The sequence below is a fragment of the Daphnia pulex genome, chromosome 2, assembly GCF_021134715.1.
Source record: "Daphnia pulex isolate KAP4 chromosome 2, ASM2113471v1".
Taxonomy (NCBI): domain Eukaryota; kingdom Metazoa; phylum Arthropoda; class Branchiopoda; order Diplostraca; family Daphniidae; genus Daphnia; species Daphnia pulex.
Genome location: NC_060018.1, coordinates 2266672 through 2283097, shown reverse-complemented (window position 1 = coordinate 2283097; position 16426 = coordinate 2266672). Strand labels below are relative to the sequence as shown.

Sequence of the window (16426 nt, the reverse complement as noted above, 5' to 3'; positions counted from 1 at the left end):
AAGAAAAGATGCGAGGTGCTTCTCTTCTTCTTCTTTCGGTGTGTATTAAACCTGTTACTGCGAATTTATATGCCCCGCTAGATCTGGCGGGCAAATAAAATGGAGGGGAAATCAGAAATGGAAAAAAGCCAATCTCTCTCTCTCTCTGTCTATCTGCAGTATCTTATATATTACAAGTCCATCCGGGAACGATATGATAATGGGTTCGTAAAAAAATAAAAAATAAATCTGCACACACCATCTCTCTCTTTTGACTCATCGTCGCCACGGCTGAAATCGCCACCACCACCACGACCAGCCGATCGCACACATAGTCTAAACACAACAACAAAACAAACACCAAAAAGCAAATGTTGGGTTTCGCCATGTTGCAAGATCGTTCATATTCATGAGTCTCTTTTCACTCTCGAGATTAAGTCACTCTCCCGCGGGTGTAGCAGTGCCACATAACTCGCGACCCCACCTGACATACGCCAAAACATGGGAGGGAGTTGCAGCGCGGCTTTTATTTAACGATGGCTGGACTCGCGCTTCGATTGGCGCCGCCAGACATTTGATTAAACGACATCCCTTTTTGAATTTGGTAATTTTGTTTTGTTTTTTCCATCTAGTCGATGGCGTCCCTATTTTGATTTTATCGTACGAGAAAACAAAACAAACGTAAAAGCGACGCTGGCAAACGTTTTTGGGTGGAGTCCTGGCGCCCGCTCACGTTGCACGGTATGTTATTATTACGTCTATAACACTGTTGGCATTGCACGGCGATTAAAACTCTGCGGTCGTTTTTCAAGGCGCATATCGAAAAACAGTAGACGAATTGTGAGGAAAAGATAAGAGCCAATAACAGATCAGACAGAGAAAAAGAAAAAAAAAAGAGGGGGGAAACAAGACGGCCATCAACCTGTCGATCGATCGGAATCGGGACACAAAAAGAATAAAACGGCTGGTGGCCGTAAAACAACTAGCCAGTGCCAGAGAGAGAGTCCCCTGGCTTTGCTTTATTGGCAACTTGATACCAATACAAGCCAATGGCCTGTTTGTCTTCGCGTCTGTATCGTTTTGTTTTATAGACTCTGAAATGTTTCCCTTTCGTCTCCTTCCTTCTTCTTCTTTCCCCTAGCTGGCCAAGGCACTGTATTATCTCCCTCCAAACTTTTGTCAGCGGTCGTGAATCTGCTTTTCACGATCGCACCGTCGTTGAGGCCGGACGGCCGGGTAAGATAGCCCTCGTGAAACCTGTGCACGCCCGTCCACATATGGGCTGTAACAGAGATACATTTATTTTCTAGGGACTTTTTCTTCGGGAAAAAGAAGAAAAAGCCCCAAAAAACGAGATACAAAAAAAAGGGAAGTCTGAAGAAAAAGGCATACGACGCTACGACCTGCCAAAGAGTTGTGTTCTAATTCACTGGCTGACAGACCTCACAAGAAGAAAAGGAAGTCGGGAATACTAGAAAGAAATAGCCCCCAAAAATGCAAATGGTCCTTTATTTTATTTTTCCCTCGACTGTTTTCCCTTTCAGGTGAGCTCATCAGAGATTTGAGGGGGGAAAAAAGATGGACACTAGTCCGACACGAACGGGGCACCCTCGAGCCAAGATAAAATTCAAGAGAGGGTTGAACAACAAACAAGTCAAAAAAAGAATCATAAAACTTCTTGACAGGCCTGCTCACCCCTTTTGTCTCCCAACATTGAGAGTTGCAGGGACCGATCCTTAAACCTCCTCCTTCTCATTCCTTCGACGAGGAATTAGTCTGGCAAAGAACCAACAGCTTACCAATTTTATCTCGCAACAGACAAATGGACGACGCGTTTCGTCTCTCTTTTTTTCTTTCAGAAACTTATATTGAACGCAGAGCCTGGGCCCGTCATTAGACCAAGTAGGGAGAGACGAATAGTTGGGGAAAAGTGCATTTTTTCATCCTCCTCACTCGGGAGGAAATACTTTCAGAGGGAGTGGACCACGCTGAAAGCATCACAATAATTCCACGTCACCTTTATTCCGACTTCGGGTCGGGTCATCTCCAAGATCGTACTCCATTTCTCTAACGGCCGGGCCAGTGATAACTCACGCAGTCTCACACACACACACAGAACGTCATTGTTGAAGTTTCGTTCTCTCCCCATATATTTTCTCCCCTTTTTGTTACTCTGGTGATTCTGTATGCAACGATTGGGACCCACGAGGAAAAATCCAAAAGAAAACGGGTCATCTGATCAAAGATTCCTCTGATTTTGTCAGATAAGAGGTTCGTGTAACACGGTAAGATCGTACAACATTTGGTTCGACACTTTGGTCGACTGCCCAGTTCTCGATGGGTTTTCGTGGCCAAATTTGGGAAAATGAACGTTGACGGTAGCAACGGTGAAAAAACAAGCATGTCGACCTCAGAGGAATTGCCATTACGCTACATATACGACAAGAGTTGAGAACCAGATTGGTCACTTACTATTTGGTTGTATGGGGGCTCAAGATCTCCAGATTGGGATGACAGTTCCACGGCAATCTTGTTTCCTGGAATCAATCCAGTCTGCTGCTGAATGAGTCACTAACGAACGACGTGATGCCCAACACACCTGTCCACTCGATAACAGATCAACAAGGTTCTCTCTTTTCTCTCTCCAAAAAGTCATTCTACACAATTAATTTGTCTCCAAGTTGTCAAACACGTGGCGAGCTTTCCTCGAGAAAAATACACTGGAATATTGGCAATGTGCTACATCACTTTCCCGAGGTAATTAGTGCAATGACAAATCGGTTGTAAATTTTTGTTTTAATTGCCGTGAGGATTTCACAGTGTTGTCAATTCATCATCTCTCGTTCAGACACACACCGCTGCCAGTTGGCAAACGTTGACAGCTACTCGTTAAATCCAGCGAAATTTACATTCAAATTTAGCCGGATGACCGAAATCCAGTTACAGGTTATATATATATATAATATTTATTTTTATTCGTAGCTCTAAATTTGGCTGTTAGTTTTATTAGTTCACGTCAGCGCCGCATATGACTGTTAGAGACTTTGGACTCGTTTGTTTTTATGTGCCACATTCCAACTAGCAACGATGAGGCGTTCTGTTCATATTTAACGTCGCTCCCGCCTTCCGTTGGAATGCCGAATGATCGATGCCCAATATTCAGTAAATCAGTGGTTCTGCTTTGGGTGCTATGAGGAACGACGCAGTTACACAACAGAGAGAGAGACAGAGATAGAGGGGAAAAAAATGTCTTTAAATAAAAAAGATGAGAAAAAATAAAGATGGCTCCACCCCTGCTGTGGCCATTGGGGTTTTCCTCTGGATACCGCAAGAGAATTCAAATGTATCTTCCTTATTTTATTTTTTTCCTTCTTCTTGTTCATCTCAACTTTTCTCTTTCCTACGGCATCTCAAAAAAAAAAATTTTTTTTTTTTTAGATGATTGATCAAGGATGTAATATTAGGGGGGGGGGGGACCGTGATTTGCCCTGATTGTCCAGGGCGTCCTATCATCTAGGAACCTGATTACCATTGATCGAGAAAAACGATCGTCGGTTTCGACGATCGTAAGAAGAAGAAAAAGAGGAAAAAAAGATTCCGGTCGTAAAAATGTTTATGGCACTACTACCAAAAATGAAATCGCCCATATCCCAAAACGTTCAGGTTGTAAACAGAAAACCATTGAACGTGAGCATTTTCTGATTTTTTCTTTCTTTTCCTCGGAAGAAATTGGTAACAAAAGTTATAGGAGAGCCTATTCTTCCCGTAGAAGGTGTTCAGTTCATTTCACAGTTCGAGGGAGAATAAGTAGACCGAGGCACTTCAATCCAAGGTAGCTTGGTTTTCCCGTCCGCTGTCGATCTGAGTAGCACTCATCTTAATAGAGACCTATCGACAGGTTAATGAGACAGATGGATAAAGCGATTCAATCAGGAAAAGAAAAAAACGTCAGTCTGGCTGAGCCGTGGAAGAGATGGGCGATTGAGAGGCTTTAAGCAGCGCGATGCAACTCCACCCTTTCGGTGAGAACGAAGCCGGCCGAGAGAGTTCTGGAACTCGGCTGTTGTGACGCCACTGTGGGATGAATAGCAATGCCTCTATCTCTTCTTATACACACACACACAACCAGCACTCCTCCCCCGTTCCCTCATTAAATTCCCTAACACTCACTGTCGAAGCCATTAAGTATGGGATAAAAAACTAAAGAAAGAACAAGGGAACTCGGAGAGGCCTAGTTCATCTTCGCTGATCTTTCCAGTGTTATACGATCCTTCTCCGTTCTATAAGGCGGCGTTTATTTTTCCGATAGTGAAGACGCAACTCCTCCTTGAGACTAATGAGTCCCGATGGAGCTCGTTGATTGAAAAGGGGGAAAGAAAGAAAAAAAAAAACAACTTTTCGCTGCGTGAGAGAAATGATCTCCGATAACCTTTTCGAACCCCGAGTATAGTGGGGATGCAACAACGGGTGGTTATAGGTGATTTTGTGGCCCGATATAGGTTTATTGTTTGTTGTCAGCCGAGTCGGGACTCTCTCTCTAAAGTTGGTTCAATAATATCGAAAAGAGGTTTTAGGATTCCTGGAATTTCAGTCTGATCAACTCTTAACAAAGGTGGGCGATTAGTCGAGACAATACCCTGGTCGGGATAAAACCGAGCGATATAGAATTACTAGCTGCCAACATGGCAAGGAAAACTCTAGACGATCAAGCGAAACGAGATATACATTCGCTAGAATATAAAGTTATAGCTGCCGAATGCTTCAAAAAGAGATATACAGAAGCGAAACACAAATTGGCTCCCAGTGTATAAGCTGCACATATCGGGTAAGCCATCAGTAGCAAGTCAGACAGGTGATGGCTGTCACCAGAAAGTCATCGTCACGGATGATCAGCTGCCGGCCGGCAGGATATTTTGTCGGTTGGGGGCCAAAACCGCAGCAATAACAACCCACCCACTCACCTATGGCCCTCTTGAAAGCCTCCGAAATTTTCAAGGCTCGGCAACACAACACGAAGAACAAAAACAACACCGCGCGCATGAAGGTTCGGAGGTGTGTGTTGAAATCAAATAAGGCTGTCAAAACGGCCACGTTCGATGGTGGACGGCGATAATACCGGTATATACTATGCATGCTGAATCGGCGCACTCCAGTCGATCACACGGCTGAATAAGTCCATTGAACAGTCTCCATTCGACCTCATCCGTTATAGAAAATAGAAGAGAGACAATCACCAACAATCGTGGGCTGGTTGGGTCTTTTTTCGACGGCCTGGACTTTTGATTACGATCTCCCCGACCCAATAGCGAATAGCGCTGGAATGAATAGGAGACTTGATTGGGATCGTCGGAACCTGGTTATCTTTCAAAGGAGCGATAGAGCGGCAAAGCCCTGAGAATGTGTAGAGCTACAATCTATTTATTTAAAAAATCAAGTAAGAAGAAGAAGAAAAAAAGGATATATAAAGAAGGACGACAACAACAACAACATCCCACAAACTAGCCAAACCGGGTCAGTAAACAAAATTGTGACATGTGGCTATTTTTATCAGGAGGAAATATAGTGAAGCAAACAAGAATTTATTTTTTTTTCTTTCCTTTTCCCAACGGAAAATGAACAGTCGCTGAGAGGTCAAATAGTCCAGCTTACTCGTTATTCAGTCGGCCGCAGGCTCAATTTTTAATTACTTTCAGGCCAAGGAAAGGTGTCGGATGCTTTAGATTTATTTATTTATTCAGGTTCCCTGTTCTCTCCTGTTTTATTGGCTTCTTCGGATTCTTTTTTCCTGTCCAAAGAGGAATCCTCTCTCTCCCTGCATGTTGCACGGCTTGATAAACACACACACACGCCCGAAATACATACTACACGGACGGTTACCGTGTTGTGACCGCATCTGTGTATTTACTGGCGGAGGACAGCAGCGGCGTGGCAGTCGCCGTGATCCGCCGTGATTCCGATCATAAAACACGATTTACGGAAAGAGCACCTGGGTGGGAGCGCGCAATAGGCTGTACGAGCCGTCGCGCTCGTTTGAATATATCGCGCCGGATAGAAAAAGCAAAAGAGAGGGAGAGAGAGAGAGAGAGTTAAATAAAAATAAGTTTTCCAACCTTTTCTGCCGTCAGTTGGGAGAGCATTATTTCTTCCCGCCAGTTGCTTAAGTATTTGAATTACGACGGGAGCTTACACGATCGGACAATGGCACACTAACCGATTCCCGTTTCAATAAACAAGAATTTTAGTAGGGGGGAAAGAAAAAGGGACGAAAAGACTTCTATTCGGGTTTATTTTATTAGAATACCCCGTTTTCATTTTTGTTCAAAAAACGTTTGGGGGAAACAGTTTTACACCTGAGAGAAGGTTGATCTGCTGATATGTCGAGCTGTCAAGCCTGTCTTATTTTCGTGCGCCTCTACAGGACGTGTGGTAGTCGTAAAAATGATCGGAGATCGTAACTCTTTCCCTCGTCCTTGGCGAGGCGTTCGCAAACCAACGATCCGACAGTTTCGACTTAAGCGGCGAGAGAAATATATATATGCACCGACGGGCCGGAGAAATATTCGTCGCCAGGCCCGTGGTATTCGCCGAAGTCTATCCTGGCCATAAAATGAGAAGAAAGGTGTCTCTGATTGTGTTCGACAAGAGTCAAAGAAATGGAATAATGGCCAAAGAATAGACCGTCGCTTTGCAATTGAGGAATTGACTCTCGCCAGTTCAAATTCTGCGGTACAATGAATTCGCACAAAGAAAGGAGTGCATAAAAATTTCAAAGCCCAAAAAAAGAAAAGTAAAAAAAAAAGAAAGAAATAATTTAAAGAAGGGGGCGATCTAAGAAAGACCGTCGAACGAGCCGTTTCTTTTTCTGCTTTATTTTTACGACTTTCTCTTCCACCCGTGCCGCCGAATGTGTCGCTCATTCGGCAGGGGATTCCATTTCGGGTACTGGTAGTTATTTTTTTCTTTTCGGCCATAGTTCCACATAACCGTAGTGGAAGGTTAAATGTATTGAGACATTCGATACATAAATATAACCCTCTTTTCTTCATGAAAAGAGAAAAAGAAAAATGCCAGAAAAATTGAAATAAATTTGTTTGAACGCCTTCAAAAAAAAAGGATAGACCACCCATAACGTGTCACGAACACGTCTTTTTGGCATATAAAGAAGAAGAAGAAGACAAAAATGTGTGAAGAAAGAAAGGGATAAGAGGAACTTACGAAAAAGGAATGAACATAGAGTAAGAGATAGAACAGGACGAATAAGGCTCGATATAGCCGGCAAATGAAACGCGGCTAATTGGCGTCCCGGAACAAATCATAGATTTCCTGGCGTTGGCAACGCATGTAAATGGAGTCCCGCTGCTGTTATATGGAGTCCCGCCTGAGCGATAAGACCTCGGTTAATAGGCAGTGCGGGAGTGCCAATATTGAAATTATCGACTGAATCCAGTCACGAAACAGAACCATGTAGAGACCAGAATGAGATGCAATTCAACTCGAAATCGTGACTAGACAGGTTCTCGATTGCATAATTTGATTAGAATACATAACTCTCTCATTTACAACGCGTAGTAGGAGAGAGGCAGAACAATTTTCCTTTTTTTTCTCCAGCCAAATATTCAATAAATGAAAATGAGGGCGGCACTTACTTTTCGTTGAATTCCGGAGCTTGATCAAGATGGATTTGGTGATCTGTATGTGAGTTCCGAGAACAGCGGAGGAACCGTACGCCCGAACGAAAAAGACACGCGAATCACGCTGTCTCAATTCAGTTGGGCCGTAAGAAAAGCAGCCGGCCAGGGAACGCTGAGGCATCGACCAGTGGGAGGTATCCTCTTTCTGCGGCTGGAACTCCGGCGATGACGATTCAAGTTGTTCGCTTGCCAACAAAGTGATACTGGGAGTCTTCCATTCACCTTTAAAGACCGATTTGATCCGGATAATGATCAAGCGTCCACCGTTTGTAATATTGCCAACCGTTCCGCTGAAAACCAAGTCGTTTCGACTCAACAGCTCGTTCAAATGCCGTCCATACTGCGTTAAAACAAACAGGTTAATTTGTGTTGAAAACGGAAAATAAATGAATGTGTAATCACTGACCGCTTCGCTATTAGGACAAAAGAAGCCCGTTGCGTGACTGCAGCTAATTGGCAACAAAAACAAAAACACCGACAGCACTAGCACAAATAACTGTGAATAACGTGAGGCCCTCCTTCTACGCACTGTCGTCATTTTAATTTGCTCGATGCGGGTCGCCTTCGTTTTCTTTTAATCACCAACCAGCAGTTTATTAAACGCAACCCATATTTATAATCGGGCAGATGCAATTAATCACGTTTTATTTCCAAGACTAGCCAATCAACGGACTCCCGCCGACGATGGCCGATGATCGACTGAAGCAATCGACCTGTCCTTCAAAGTCCTCAATGGCACACAACTCATATTTTATACGAGAATAGAGAGACGATAAAAAAATAGATAAAAGTGAAAAAAAACATAGAAAAAAAAATAAACAAGGCGGGATAGGGCGGCGGCCTATTTTTTCCCCCCTCTTCCTTACTGTTTCAGGTATGCTCTCTGCACTCACTCAGACACTCAAGCCTTTAAAGCACTGGACAACGAACCAGCGATTTAGTTCTCTCTCCTTTTCCCACTCAGTGTCTTTGACTCTTTTTCTTTTTTTTTTTCATTCTTGTTGGTCTATGAGAGACGACGACGTCCGAGAGGTTTTTGGATGGGCCGAGAGACGGCCAGGGCGGCAGCATCGAAGCACTTCAGGGGGAAAACAAATGACCAAGCCCGCCGCTATGTTAGGGAGGAGTACCTCTATTCTCGCGCCGAATAGTAAGGCTGAAGAAATGGGATTTTAGCACCTGGTTTCTTTTCTTACGACCTATCTACCTATTTGTTTATTCGTTGAGTTATCTCAGTCGTGCGCGCTTCCCCCCTCGAAAACTCTTCTATAGAGTAGCACAGTTATACGATGCACGAGTCGTGCAGTCAATATTAGACATAGAGTACCAAGATGAAACTGAGAAATCCGGGTGGGTCTCTATCAGAGTGCAGTATCGGTTTATTCCGCAGATCGTATAACCCCGCATATCTAGTTCGAATCGGAAAATCACGCATCAAAGATGTGTGAAAATCGTTAGCCGCGTTTCACGATAGATCTTTTGATCCTTTTTTAGCACCAAGAGGATTCTGTAGATACGAGGTCGACCTTTAAACAAAGCTCGATCTGATACGGCGTGAAGTAAAAAAAAAGCTCCGAGCCGAACTGTTCGAATGTGTATACAAGGCCATCACAATAAGAAAGTCTGGAGAATGGTGGCTCATGCGATTTACATTTGGCGAGATTGGTTTTGGGATTCATCGGTCACGGACCGAATCGTCGTCCCATTCGTTTTCGAGCCAAACAGCTGTAAAAACACTAAATCTGCTCGAGACTAGAGCTAGAGGGAAACTTTCGCATCTGCTCAACGTTCCTGGTCGGTCGGTAGAGATGAACACTACACTGCGTCAAAGGTCAGATCAATACAAAGAGATTAAACCATTAATCGAATCAAAATCGAAAGGGCTTCTTTATCGCCTTCTTTCTTCATCGGTACCTAGTGCCTTGATACGGCGAAGAATGGTTTCTCAATAAAAAGCTATAAATAAACGGGTGCTGTTTGTTGGCTTCTTTTACCGATTTTCCCTATCAAACGGAAAACAAATAGAACTCTATATCTTGTGTTATTTTCTTTGTGTACGTGTGGGTTATGGTTTGACTGTAACACGTCTACAGGTATCTATCGCTGACTTGCCCAGGGGCTCGCTCGCTCCTTACAAAGGTGGTTTTCTTTTCCTAAATGGCACAGAATATTTCTTTTAAGGCGGAACGGGGCGCAATCCAATGATTTATATCATTCAAGTCATCCCGACTTAGGGAATTTCGAATCATAAAGGAAAAGCAAAAAATGATAACTGTTTCAACTGCTCAATAAACATGTTACGTCGCGCCTTCTTAGCGTGTGCAGAGCTTATTACCTAGCTATAACGCATGTCCATCCATCAAAAATAATCCTAATCGTTCTCGTTTCAACGCGATCAATGCGCATGGAATAAAAAGGATCTTCAAACGGGCTCACTTTTGACGAATTCTAATTCTTATTTAATGACTTTTTCCCAATAAGATTTGCCACCTAGTGGCCAACAACATGGACTTATTTACCACTACACAACACTGGAACGCTGCGCATCAGTAACAAATAATGTTATTCATTTCTTATGTGAATTCTTTTTGTGAATCTAATAATCTTCGGTCGAAAATTTGTCACTCCAACTTGATCACCATGAATGCGGTAATTCTTCTTTAGACTTTCTTTGAGAGAAGATAGACGTCAATCAACCGATGTTGAGACGGCGAATGGTCCGCGCCACAATAAGACCTAAAGCCGTAGCGGCAGCTAATCCCACGACTGCTCGAATCCAAATAGCGCTGGAATTTCCACTTAACATTGATGGTCTCCACGATCTGAAATTCCCGTGACAAATGATTCACTTGACTGTACATACTGGACTGTAAATACTACTGCCATTTACAGAAAGGAAAATCAACGACTTACGGAAAGGATGACATGGTCGCCAGTTTGATGTAAACATCACTTTGTAGTCGACCCGCTTTAGCACTAAAACCGTGAGGTGGAGGTATTCTATGTTTGCGACAAAATGTTTCGGGCTGCTGCAGATATTGCTGGCGCACAGGGCCTGATTCCCATTTTGAAGCAACGATAAGGACTGGTATCGAAGTTTCGGCAAAGTACTAATTTCGATAAGAAGAAATCACGTTTTACAGAGTTGCAATGTCTAAAACCTTTCCACCACCACTCTTACCTTTAGATACAATCTGGCGACGTGTTCGAAGCTGTGCTCGTCCGTTGCATCGTAGACCAAGCATGCCACATCGCAACTTACTTGCTGCGGGGAGAGCGAATCAGCTCCGAGAGCATCGACGTCATGAAGGAGGAGGATCTTGCTCTGCCCATAGACACTCAATTGTCGTGCGACGTATCGGGGCAGTTCACACCACAAGTTTGAAGTGTCAATTTCCTGCAAATACTCCAGTTGTTATTTACGCATGTTTATGATTGGCATTAAGTTTGACAACTTACGTCGATGGTTCTGCCGAGTAATCCTTGGCAAAAAGTTGTCTTTCCCACGCCAGGCGGCCCAATGACGTGACCCATAAAAACCGTGCGTGTGTTTCGCTTCTTGCTGCCTCCAGAACGTTGCGCTTTTGTGACAGTTATAGCTGAAAGCTGATTGTCCGTGCCAGCGGTGTGATAACCCAGGTACGCCAACAACTCACACGTCCGGCGGACGTCCAAGTATGTCATCAGGCTCCATTGAGCCATGTAACCTTTCAAAGTTGGCCAGCCCTGCAACGTAATGGTCAGTTGACATCAAATCTTAAAATCACAACATTATTTTATATTGAGGGTTCCATTACTTGGGTGTTGGTAGGTACCGAATACTTTAGATTTTGACCCCAAGGCATTATTGAGCAAGGAGAAAAAAGAGATGCCAGTTCTTGTGTGTTAAGAGCTCCATCCTTGTCCTTGTCATGCTGCTCAAAAAGCTGGACAAGAAATGCCCAACCTGAAGCAGAGAATTCCGTGTTGCATCCTGGAGGAACTCGTAATCTAAAATCAATCATAACATTAATGATGAATCGTAATACAACAGGAACATAATTTAAAAAAAAAAAAAGGCTACGCACGGTGGATGTAAGTAATCTCGACTTAGGTTTAAGTAATCATCGTAGCCGAATTTTCTCAACACCGTCCAAGTGGTTTCATGTCGTCCTCGTTGAATAAATAAACGATGAAGGAACAGAAACCCTAAAAAATTTAAAATAAATAAAATAGAAAAAGGCGGGTTTATCTTCCCAATGAGATAGTTCAACGCACCAGAAAGTGTAAGACCGTTGGAGCCTACGCCGTCATTAGTGTGACGACGTACAACGTTACGTACATCTTCAAGAGCTCGATTTTGCAGTGATGTTCCAAAACATCGCTGTTGAAAAGCATTCAGCTCAGCGTCACTAAGGGAGCCATCACCATCACGATCACAAATGGCAAATATTCGTCGGAGAGCCCGCTTACATTTCTCCGTTAACTAACCAAGACAATAAAAATTGAACAAAACCGATAGAAAGCCTTGTAGAAGTAAGCTAAGCTTCACCTCTCGATCTTCAGCGATGTATAATGGGGCAGTTGGATGAAGCACAGCTTTTTGAGCATAGTAGAACATCTCTGAAATGTTGCGAAGAGTTCGCGCTGAGCACTGAATAGAGAAAGATTGACAAACGTAACACAAACAACTAATACAAATTTTTCAAAAGGCAAACCTCAACACAAGTTTCGATCTCTGCATAGTGGTTCATGATTGGCAAAACAGATTCCATGTTTCCCTGCTCGAGCAAATCAGATTTGTTTCCAACCAAAATTATTGGAATCGCAGACACAATTTCCCCACTTTGACTTTCTCCATCTTCTTTGGAAGCTGGCCTCAATGACTGAAGCAATGGAAGCCATCTTTCAGTAATTTGTTGCAAAGAATGGGTGTCATCAACAGCATATCTAAAATACAATTTGCAAACTGGCATTAGATACAGCTTTCTTAGAAATATGCATGATGATGTAATACATACACCAGGCAAACTACATCAGCACGCTGGACTTCCCTGGCAAGATCTTGTTCTGTTTGTTCACTTTCTGGAAACCAAAATAGAAAAAAAAATAAACAGAATTTAATAAATTTGTTAAATGTTCTTGAAAAAGTAGCACAATCTTTGTTGTCATTTGTTGTCCATGCACAGGAAGTGATGTATAGGGCACACCACTGTACAACAGATTTAAATATTGTTATAGTAAGACAGCAATAAAAAAGAAAGCTGTTGATGCATACCAGAGAAATCGACGATATGTGTTGGTACTTGCTCTGGCGTGACATCGGCCGGTATAGTGATTTCTTCGGCACGAGGGGGAACAACATCTGGGAACTCTTCACTGACTAACGACAAAATGAGTGAGGTTTTCCCAACACCTCTTTCTCCTAATAACAAAATTCGCACATCTTGCCTCCCAAAAGGGCCCATTTTGGCCACTGCTTTTAACAAAATAGTTTGTAACGAACTTTTGTTGTTGAGTTAACAATCGCTGAACTCAGCAGTCATCTGCTTCTGCTTCATTCATAATCATAAATGGCCACCTAGCGGCCAAATATAAAAGCCTCAAGGTTTAGTAATTTGACAGCTAAAGCCTATAGCCTTTGAGGCTTTCTATGCCTACGAGCTTAATTTACAAGTTTGTTTACAAAAAGTTGTGAGTTATGTAATTGAGGAAGCTGAACCTCTTGTGAAACATTCAAGTACCCTGAAAGAAGTACCGATAAAATGAACAGTGAAGCAAACAATCAATCCACAGTTCCTAAAAAAGGGCCTAATGATTTCATTTTCGGACGTGTGCTTGGAGATGGGAGCTTTTCAACAGTTAGTATTGTCGTTCTCATTTTCTTTTCAAGACAAAGTGTTGTTTTATACATCTGATTCTAATTTAGGTTTATTTGGCTAAAGATATACAAACAGGAAAAGAATTTGCAAGTAATATTATTCTTATCAACATTTTAGGAATTTATCATATAATTAATTTTCGTTTTAGTCAAAGTATGTGAAAAACGTCACATCATGAGAGAGAAAAAACAGCAGTATGTTAAAAGAGAAAAAGAAGTTCTGATGCTTTTAAGTGACAAAGTTAAAACCTCAGCTCCTTTTTTTGTGAGACTCTATTGTACATTTCATGATCATAGTTCACTATGTAAGTATTTATTACTTTTCAACAATGTTTCGTCTTGATTTTTAATTTGTACACCTTGTATTCATAGATTTTGTTCTCACACGTGCTACAAATGGTGATTTACTAACCTATCTTCAAAAAGCAGAGAAATTTGATGAAGAAGTAGCACAGTTCTATACTGCAGAACTGGTCCATGCAGTTGAACACATGCACCTATTGGGAGTCGTTCACCGGGATCTAAAACCCGAGAATATATTGCTAGACACACACAGACATATTCTCATTACAGATTTTGGTTCAGCCAAAATAATACCCCAACCTCCATTTTTACCAGGTAGGGAAACTTTTCTTTGGATGGAAAACGATTTCACTTAAACATAGGTACTCATTAATATAAAATATTAATCTGTTCCTGGAATAGATGCAGATAATTCTAGTGAAGGCACCGCTCGACGTAGCAGCTTTGTTGGAACAGCACAATATGTGTCGCCCGAGATTCTTACTGACAAGCGTTCTTCACCAGCATCCGATTTATGGGCGATCGGATGCGTATTGTATCAAATGCTAGAAGGCAATCCTCCATTTCAAGCAAGGTATTAGTGCAATGGGTTCTTTTTTAATTAACAAAATTTATTTTGAAATGTTCCTTCCTCCAGGAGTGAATATGCCATCTTCCAGAAAATCCTCAAATTGGAATTTGAATATCCCGCTCTTTTCCCGTCCGTTGCCCAAGATTTTATTTCAAAATTACTAGTAAGCAATGAAGATTATACTTTTGTCGTGTGAACTTACAAAAACAACATTTTTCTTAGGTGATTGATTCAAAAGAAAGGTTGGGAGCCCAAGATTTTGGTGGCTACCCTTCCATCAAACAGCATAGATTTTTCCAGTCCATAGATTTCGAAACACTATATCTCAAAACACCCCCTTGTCCAAGCAAATGCAGGGATACTGTAGATTTGGAGTCTGAAGCGAGTGATCCGTCCGAATTCCTAAACGCAGAACCAGGTCTCAGTGGACAACAGTTGAGCAAACTACTTGGTCTCCACCTCAACGATGAGTCCTCAGACGCAAGTCGAAAGTCCGCCCCAGAACCTTCTAGAGAAACATCTTCGTCAATAAGTAGCACAACTAGTGTGCCTCCTCCACCCGCAAAAAAGGGTTTAATCCATTTTCCAGAAAATGAACAACAACTTCAAGCCAGACTACTTCAACAACAAAAAACGCAGCCACAATGGCACAATTTGGTTGATAAAAAGCTCATCTTAAAACAAGGGCTTATCGATAAGCGAAAGGTATAATATTGAGCTTATCAGCTTCATAATGACATAATGTATTGTTACTATGATTATACTACATTAGGGTCTATTTTCACGCCGAAGAATGTTTTTACTAACACTGGGGCCTAATCTTTACTATGTGGACCCATCTAATATGGTGTTGAAAGGACAAGTTCCTTTTGGCTTGACGTTAAAGGCGGAGCCAAAAAATTTCAAAAACTTTCACATTCATACGGTAAGAACATTTTGTCAATTTCCCCCATTTCTTTAAAGTAACTCTTTAATTCTATTTTCAAGCCTGGAAGAACATACTACCTTGAAGATTCTGAAGGATTTGCATTAGAGTGGTGTAAAGCGTTAGAAGAAGTTCGAAAACATTATTACGACTGAATATAATAAATAGTCTGTGGTAAAGATAAACCTTGTAAAAATAAATTGCAAAATTACTAATGTTCCTTAACGTTACATACACTGTTCCGAAATCATATTCATCAATTTGATGTTCTATTCTTCCTTTGAAAACAAGATTTGTGTGGGATGCTTTTCAAGAACGTAGTTGAAATGTGCAAGCGTGTGAAAGAAGGTCGACATTTTTTTGGCTAATGCATGACGTAAGAGATGAATGATGTGCTTCACGAGATCTCAGAGCACGGGACCTGCGCGGCGCGGTTGCGCCATTCGCCCATTCCGCTTGGCGCAAAAAAAAAGACCTATTAATGAGTGCGTAGAATTCTTAATTTAAACTTGGCAACGGAGCGCTTCAAGAAATAGCGCCAGTCGTTTGACTGTTTGATTTGAAGAACAATAATTCAATTTAGAAGTAAAGCGTGCGGAAAACGCTTAAAAACGTCTTGCATAATAATATATTGTTGATTGTTGAAGAGTTTTTTTACTTCATGAGTTGGACGCGTTATTATTCGTTGAATTTAGAGAGCTGCGGATAGATGTAAACAACCATTCTATGGAGGACCACCCCAAACAACCGATGAGCGCCATAGAAAATCTTAGCATTGATAAATCCTTACAACAGATGGCACTTAGAAAAACCCACGATTCAATCTTTCAAATATAGTATAAATGTAAAGAGACTTGAGGGCCCGAGAAAGCGCGATCGTTTGCGCATGATGCGTAACAAAGCCCAAACGCAGGGACCCAACTGGACGAATGAAATTAAGAATGAAACCTTGGACCATTCGTGACCGTTCGTATTAAGGTCATCGCCGATCGAAGAGGAAATCGGAGCTAATCATTGGGGAACGTAAAAAAGCCAACGAGAAGCTCTTCAATTAACAGCCATCAATGATTGTAGGTGGGTTGGAGGGTGTTGCTCAA

General features: G+C 42.1%; 3 protein-coding genes across 5 annotated transcripts in view; 1 reads left to right on the top strand and 2 right to left on the bottom strand.

Moving 5' to 3' along the window:
* The window catches only part of LOC124188618 (agrin-like), a 50607-nt gene extending 42231 nt beyond the window's left edge, over window positions 1-8376 (bottom strand). Inside the window, exons 1-2 of one of the 3 annotated variants that reach the window (XM_046581369.1) lie at window positions 8077-8376; window positions 7626-8010 (exon numbers count right to left, since the gene is read on the bottom strand). In XM_046581369.1, coding sequence (XP_046437325.1) covers window positions 7626-8010; window positions 8077-8208 — 517 coding nt within the window. In that variant the 5' untranslated portion in view covers window positions 8209-8376. Of the gene's footprint in view, window positions 1-2451; window positions 2753-7625; window positions 8011-8076 lie in introns of those variants that run through there. The other 2 variants (XM_046581371.1, XM_046581378.1) reach the window with 2 other exon arrangements.
* Window positions 8377-10102: 1726 nt separating this feature from the next.
* Window positions 10103-13220, bottom strand: LOC124188619 (mitochondrial Rho GTPase-like). Its single transcript, XM_046581379.1, has 11 exons — window positions 12928-13220; window positions 12671-12734; window positions 12368-12599; window positions 12202-12303; window positions 11928-12135; window positions 11738-11858; window positions 11468-11660; window positions 11130-11396; window positions 10852-11067; window positions 10584-10780; window positions 10103-10492 (listed from the first exon to the last, which is right to left on the bottom strand). Exons 1-11 carry the CDS (start codon window positions 13115-13117, stop codon window positions 10363-10365), a joined length of 1920 nt encoding a protein of 639 aa, XP_046437335.1. The 5' UTR covers window positions 13118-13220; the 3' UTR covers window positions 10103-10362.
* A 39-nt stretch (window positions 13221-13259) lies between these two features.
* LOC124188620 (3-phosphoinositide-dependent protein kinase 1-like) lies at window positions 13260-15581 on the top strand. Its single transcript, XM_046581380.1, has 9 exons — window positions 13260-13510; window positions 13579-13621; window positions 13680-13835; window positions 13903-14148; window positions 14236-14407; window positions 14471-14567; window positions 14627-15109; window positions 15177-15329; window positions 15392-15581. Exons 1-9 carry the CDS (start codon window positions 13415-13417, stop codon window positions 15482-15484), a joined length of 1539 nt encoding a protein of 512 aa, XP_046437336.1. The 5' UTR covers window positions 13260-13414; the 3' UTR covers window positions 15485-15581.
* Window positions 15582-16426: the final 845 nt, after the last annotated feature.